At 50.0% G+C, this 6,612-nt stretch overlaps 1 protein-coding gene across 1 annotated transcript in view; it reads right to left on the minus strand.

Moving 5' to 3' along the window:
* Nucleotides 1-1,657: 1,657 nt before the first annotated feature.
* Nucleotides 1,658-6,612, minus strand: part of LOC102300525 (ribosomal RNA processing protein 1 homolog A) — a 9,844-nt gene continuing 4,889 nt past the window's right edge. The window contains exons 10-15 of the mRNA XM_042225386.1: nucleotides 6,497-6,594; nucleotides 6,314-6,333; nucleotides 6,091-6,219; nucleotides 3,205-4,172; nucleotides 2,965-3,132; nucleotides 1,658-2,060 (exon numbers count right to left, since the gene is read on the minus strand). Coding sequence (XP_042081320.1) covers nucleotides 1,887-2,060; nucleotides 2,965-3,132; nucleotides 3,205-4,172; nucleotides 6,091-6,219; nucleotides 6,314-6,333; nucleotides 6,497-6,594 — 1,557 coding nt within the window. The 3' untranslated portion in view covers nucleotides 1,658-1,886. The remainder of the gene's footprint in view (nucleotides 2,061-2,964; nucleotides 3,133-3,204; nucleotides 4,173-6,090; nucleotides 6,220-6,313; nucleotides 6,334-6,496; nucleotides 6,595-6,612) is intronic.

The following is a 6,612-nucleotide window of genomic DNA, read 5'->3' on the forward strand; positions in this document are numbered from 1 at the left end:
AGTGAGAGTGTGAGTGTGAGAGTGTGTGTGAGTGTGTGTGTGTGAGTGTGTGTGTGTGTGTGTGAGTGATGTGAGTGTGTGTGAGTGAGTGGGTGTGTGAGTGAGTGAGTAAGTGAGTGTGAGTGAGTGTGTGAGTAGTGTGTGTGTGTGTGAGTGAGAGAGTGTGAGTGTGTGAGTGAGTGTGTTTGAGAGTGTGTGTGAGTGTGTGTGTGTGTGAGTGTGTGTGTGTGAGTGTGTGTGAGTGTGTGTGAGTGTGTGTGAGTGAGTGAGTGAGTGTGTGAGTGAGAGTGAGTGAGTGTGTGTGAGTGAGAGTGTGTGTGTGAGTGGTGTGAGAGTGTGAGTGTGTGTGTGTGTGAGAGAGTGTGTGTGAGAGAGTGTGTGTGAGTGTGTGTGTGAGTGTGTGAGTGAGTGTGTGTGAGTGTGTGAGGTGTGAGTGAGTGAGTGAGTGAGTGTGTGTGAGTGAGTGTGAGTGTGAGTGAGTGTGTGTGAGTGTGTGTGAGTGTGTGAGTGAGTGTGTGTGTGTGAGTGTGTGAGTGAGTGAGTGTGTGTGTGTGTGTGAGTGTGTGTGTGTGAGTGAGTGAGTGAGTGTGAGTGAGTGAGTGTGTGAGTGATGTGTGAGTGAGTGTGTAGTGAGTGAGTGAGTGAGTGTGTGAGTGAGTGAGTGTGTGAGTGTGAGTGAGTGAGAGTGATGTGAGTGAGTGTGTGAGTGAGTGTGTGTGAGTGTGTGTGAGTGTGTGTGAGTGTGTGAGTGAGTGAGTGAGTGAGTGAGTGAGTGTGTGTGTGAGTGAGAGTGTGTGTGTGTGTGAGGTGTGTGGTGTGAGTGATGTGTGTGTGAGTGAGTGTGTGTGAGGAGTGTGTGAGTGAGTGTGAGTGTGAGTGAGTGTGTGAGTGAGTGAGTGAGTGTGTGAGTGAGTGAGTGAGTGTGAGTGAGTGAGTGTGTGTGTGTGAGTGTGTGAGTGAGTGAGTGAGTGAGTGTGTGTGAGTGTGTGTGAGTGAGTGAGTGAGTGAGTGTTAGTGAGTGTGTGATGAGTGAGTGTGTGTGTGAGTGTGAGTGTGAGTGAGTGATGTGTGTGTGTGAGGTGTGTGTGAGGGAGTGAGTGTGTGAGTGAGTGTGTGAGTGAGTGAGTGAGTGAGTGAGTGTGTGTGTGTGAGTGAGTGTGTGAGTGAGTGAGAGTGTGGTGAGTGTGTGTGTGAGTGTGTGTGAGTGTGTGTGAGTGTGTGTGAGTGTGTGTGTGAGTGTGTGTGTGTGTGTGTGTGAGTGTGTGTGTGTCTGTGTGTGTGAGAGTGGTGGCTGTGTGTGAGGTGTGGTAGTGGGCGTGCGTGTGGTGTGTGTGTGCTGTGTGTGTGTAGTGAGGTGTGTGTTGAGAGTGTGTGTGGGGTGAGTGGGTGATGTGCGCGTGTGTGGTGTGTGTCGTCTGTGTGTGGTGTGTGTGTGTGTGTGTGAGTGTGTGTGTGTGTGTGTGTGAGTGTGAGGAGTGTGTGAGTGTGTGTGTGTAGTGTGTGAGAGAGTGTGTGTGTGTGTGAGAGTGTGTGTGTGTGTGTGAGTGTGTGAGAGTGTGTGTGTGAGTGTGTGAGAGAGTGTGTGAGAGTGTGTGTGTGTGTGTGTGTGTGAGTGTGTGAGAGAGTGTGTGTGTGTAAATGTTACAGATGTTGGCAGCTGTTGTGTTTGGACCTTAAAAACATGGTGACGATGACAGAAAGAGGCGCTGCAGGGCTCTAGACGAACTTGTTGCCTGCACTGGTGCGCCCAGATTTTTAACCACATCGCTGAACAGTTTTACACGTGCACTTCAGGCATGATGCGTCTGCTGCTGACCACACGGAGACGTTTAGAGTTGCAGAGACTTTTTTTGTTACTCGAACAGTTGGTCACACCTAAGATTTTTTTAGTTGCACCATTGAAAGATTGGGTGGCGCTGTAGAGCCCTGCACTCCGACATGAAGCTGAAAACACCTGAAATCTTAGAACCATGACCTACGCCGAGTTTCCTACCAGCTGTCTTGTTGTTCTTGAGGCCAAAGGTCACCTTCTTGGAGTCCGACTTTGGCGTCTGAAGCTTCTGTGGAAAACGAATCAGGCAGCAGGTGAAACCTCAGCAGTGAGATCAACATGTCTGTGAATTCTTTCATTATTCAATGTGATTACTTCAAACTTGACGGTCTCTACTGTGGTAAAAACTAGCTTTCATCAACTACGCCTAATCTCTAAGGCTAAACCCTACATACCACACAAAGATATGGAGAAACTCATTCATGCTTTCATTACGTCAAGACTGGACTATTGTAACTCACTCTACTTGGGTCTACAATCTTCTCTTCTGCAGCGTCTGCAGCTGGTCCAGAATGCCGCAGCACGTCTCTTGACCGGCACTAGAAAGTTTGACTCTATCACCCCTGTTCTGAAAAATTTACACTGGCTTCCTATCAAATATCGAATTGATTTTAAAATTCTATTGTTTACTTATAAAATTTTAAACAATATGGCACCTGACTACTTAGCTGATCTCCTCTGTCTGTACAGCCCTCAGAGAGCACTAAGATCATCGGGCCAGCTGCTCTTGGTGCAACCTAGGTCTCGGCTGAAGACCAGAGGAGACCGTGCCTTTGCCGTTGCTGCACCCAGGCTATGGAATACTCTCCCTCTTCATATTCGCGCGTCAGATTCCATTCAGTCTTTTAAATCACGTTTAAAAACGTATTTGTTTGATCTGGCATTTAAGGCGAATTAGGGTAATTTACATCTGGCTCTGTATTTAGATTATGTAATCATCTTATATTTTATATATTTGTAATTTATATTTTATTGTGATTTTATTTGTACTGCGATTTTACTGGAAAGCACTTTGGTCTTAAAAATGTGCTATATAAATAAATTTTGATTGATTGATTGATTGGGAGTGGCTCAGAGAGGAAGCGGCTGTGACATCACCGAACTGTTTCCTGTCTGAGGTTCTCTCTGCTCACCTTCCTGCTGGACGCCGGCGTGCCCGGGCTTGCCTTAGTCTTACAGAAGAGCGGCGTTGGTGCTTTGGCGTTGCTCTGAAACGTGATGAAGTCCGACTGTGACCCTCCGGCGCTCTTCCTCTTCTTCTTCTGTGGTGTTTTGTTGCTCGGGGGCGTGGCCACGTCATCCTGAAACAGAACATAAGGTTAGAGAGCGATCACCTCGCGGCTTCTCGACCACGTCTCTCATCAGACACTCACGCTGGTGCGTCGGGGTTTCTTGGTGGCGGTCTCTTCTTCTTCTGCTGCGATGCCGTTCAGGGTCTGCAGCTCGTCGGCCTCGAACTCGAACACCACGGGGATCTTCCTCTTCTTCTTCCTTGCGGGAGTTTCTCTGTCCGAGGACGCCACCGTGTCACCTGCCTTACCCCCAACCTGCGCCTCAGCGGCCTCCTGTGTCACGCTCTTCTTCTTCTTCCCTGGTGTCTTCCTAGCCTCCTTTTGGACCTCCTCTTCTTCTGGAGCTTCTTGCTGATCCTTCTTCTGTGGTGTCTCAGCAGCGGTCACGCCTGTGGTCATTTCCTCTTTTCCTTTTTTCTTTGTCTTCTTCTTGGTGAGCTGTGGCGCCTCAGCTGCCTGCTCTTCATCAGCTGGGACGTTCTTCTTCTTCGCTGGTGTTACAGCGTCACTTCCTGCTGCAGGTGTCTCATCCGACTCGGAGCTCCTCACGCCAACAGGCAGCGCTGCTTCAGCAGCCATCATCTTCTTCTTCTTCTTTTTAGCAGGAGTCGTAAAGTCGCTCTGAGGCGGCGGCGCGCTCACGTTTTCTCTTGATGCCTCACAGCTTCCTGTATCTGCCGTTACGCCTTCCTTCTTCTCTGATATGGGAGCGCGTGCACACGAAACCTGCGGCTCTGTTGTGGGAGGAGTCTCTGTGCTTTTCTGTTTCTTCTTCTGTGGTTGGTCCTGGTGGTCAGGTGGCGGCGCTGCCTCAGAGTGGAGGGTTCCTGACGGCGTCCATGCTTCTTCTTCTTGAGCCGTTTGCTTCTGCTCTGTGGTTCCCTCAGCTTTCCTCTTCTTCTTCTTCTTCTTCTTCTTTTTCTTGGCAGGTGTTGCCGTGTCGCTCTGAGGCGCTGCCAGTCCTTCCCTGGATGCTTCACAGCTTCCTGTGCCGGCCTTCACGCCCTTCTTCTTTTTGTCTGCAGCGTCAGCGTCCTCGTCTTCCTCCCCTGAGGAAGCACAAACAGATCATCACTCGCTGAAAATCATCCGTTATGTTTCACGCCGACTTTCATTTATGATCTAAACTCAGAGTGCGAGCGGCGCTCTGGCAGGGGCCTCGAACCAAACAGGTTATCAGATGACATCACGCTGTGTCTGAGCGCCGCACGTTGGAGGGTTTGAGAAGCTGAGGCTCTGTAACTGACAGACCAGCTCAGTCTTTCTCCTCCATGCTCAGGGCAGGGCTCCCCGGCTACGACCAATCAGCAGGTTTCTGTTCACGTATCTGCTCATCGCAGACATGATGCTCACCTGTACCTGCATCGGCTGCAGGTACAGGTGAGCAGAGACGGAAACCTGCAGTTGAGCCTCGCTGAGACGCTTTTTTATCCAACATCAGCCAAAACAACTGGACCACTGTCACCATGGAAACCAGCTGAACCTAAACTGGATTTAAAGCTTAAAAACGGGAATAGGGATGGGTACTGGTGTCCACCGGTTCTGACATAAACGGTAGTAACCAGACCGAAAAGCAGCGCACATTTCGGTGCTTTTTTCCCTGAGCTGTGATACACTTTAGATTCCAGCCAATCATTTTACGTTTCCGAGGATAGTAGGCGGGTCCAGGTACGTACGTTCTTTTAGAGCAGAGCTACAGATTAAAAATGCCCAAGGCGAAGCGGTCAAAAGTCTGGCTGTACTTCACAGCAAAAGATGCAAACTCAGCAGCAACAAGTGCTTTAAGCTGATACTGTGATACTGTCAAAGGAGGCAACACCTCGAATCTGATGAAACACCTGGCGACGCATAGCGGTTTTTTTAAAGCCGAGAAATGCGCCGTATTTGATAGCTTGCTGCGAGACCTCACACCGAGCACATCTACTGCGGGTGTGGTGCCTGTTATCGGACCCGGAGTTAGCAACATCCCCCAAAAACCCGAAGAGGAGAGTCCTGGCCCCTAGCCCTGCCAGTGTAGCAGAAATGATGAGGATGATGATGCAGCAGCAGCCGTTCTTCTCTGCGTGAGTAGCTTAATGTTGTTCGTGTGTAATTTACGTTGAGTAGGCTAACCACGTTATTACATTAATGCATGTAAGGTGAACTAGCAAACATCATCATAGCTACATGCGGCTGTCTTCTTGTTTGATGGCAGATACTCCCTTCACCCTGGCCAAAAAGGCTAAAATGACCAAAGAAAAAGTGGAAAACAGCTAAACATGAGAGGTTTTTGGACAAAGTTTGTGTTTTTTCCATTGTTTAGCACCGTTGCACCGGCACCGTTTCAAAAGTACCAGTTTGGCACCGGTATCGGATAAAACCTAAACGATACCCATCCCTGGACAGGAACATTTATTTTACTGTCCCCTGATTGGCTCGTTGGCTCAGGTTCAGCACTGAAATCATCTCTGCTCTTAGATCAAACTCCGCCTCTGAGGGACCGTCATACACAGGTGTCCAACATGTGGTCCGGGGACCAGAGCCAGCCCGGTGGACATTTGTGTGAAACCTGAAGTGAAGCGACTGAAACCTGCCTGCTCAGCTGAAGCAGCGGCAGGAAACATGCGACCACCTGTGCTGCAGGTGGTCAGCTGTCCTCGGCCTCACAGGTGCAGCTCGTCCTCTGTTCTATAAAGAAATCCTCCATCAAACCGAAGCAAAAATCAAACAGTTTTCACGTGTTTTTAAATCTCAGCTGGTTTTACTGGTGCAGTCTAAACGAGCTCTGACTCTGCGGCTGCTCACCTGAGGACAGGTGAGCAGGTAATACTGCAACACAGTAGTTGCAGGATGTACATAAACAAAACATCGCATCACTTCCTTGTAAATCGTCAGCACCGTGATGATAACGAGTGAAAAGCCGGGTCATCAATGCTTCCTTCACCAGCACCGGCGCCCCCTGCTGGAAGCCACACTTCCTGCTTTCACCTTTCTTTGCTGCCGGCTCCTCCTCCTCCAGGTGACGTCTTCTCTTTTTCATCCTCTTCCTGCTGCCGAACATGTCGTCGTCCTCGTCCGTGGAGACCTCCTCCGGGTACTCGTCCTGAGGAAAGACGCCTGACAGGAGGAGCAGATGGGGTCAAAGGTCAGAATCTAACTGTGTGTTTGGACGTGTGAAGAAAGGTGGAGGAGCAGTGATGGAGGTTCGTACCTTCACTCAGGTCCCGCAGTCTGAGGGTCAGCACCACCAAAGCAGGCAGAGAAGAAGAACACAGTTACTGTGAGACTGACCAGAGGACACCAACGAAGAAGAAAGCCTGCAGCTTTCTATAAACATTCAACCCTGCAGGCTCCGCCCAGAACAACCGACGGAGCCGGCGGAGGCGCTACTCACGTCTTTATGATCTTGTAGAGTCGCTCTCTGTTGGCTGCTGGCACGCCGCTCCGACCGGAAGCCTCCAACAGTTTGTCCGCCAGTGCAGAGTAATCGAACTACTCCGGGGAGGGGGG

This window comes from Haplochromis burtoni, unplaced genomic scaffold, assembly GCF_018398535.1.
Source record: "Haplochromis burtoni strain Fernald_Lab_line unplaced genomic scaffold, NCSU_Asbu1 Contig_170, whole genome shotgun sequence".
Taxonomy (NCBI): domain Eukaryota; kingdom Metazoa; phylum Chordata; class Actinopteri; order Cichliformes; family Cichlidae; genus Haplochromis; species Haplochromis burtoni.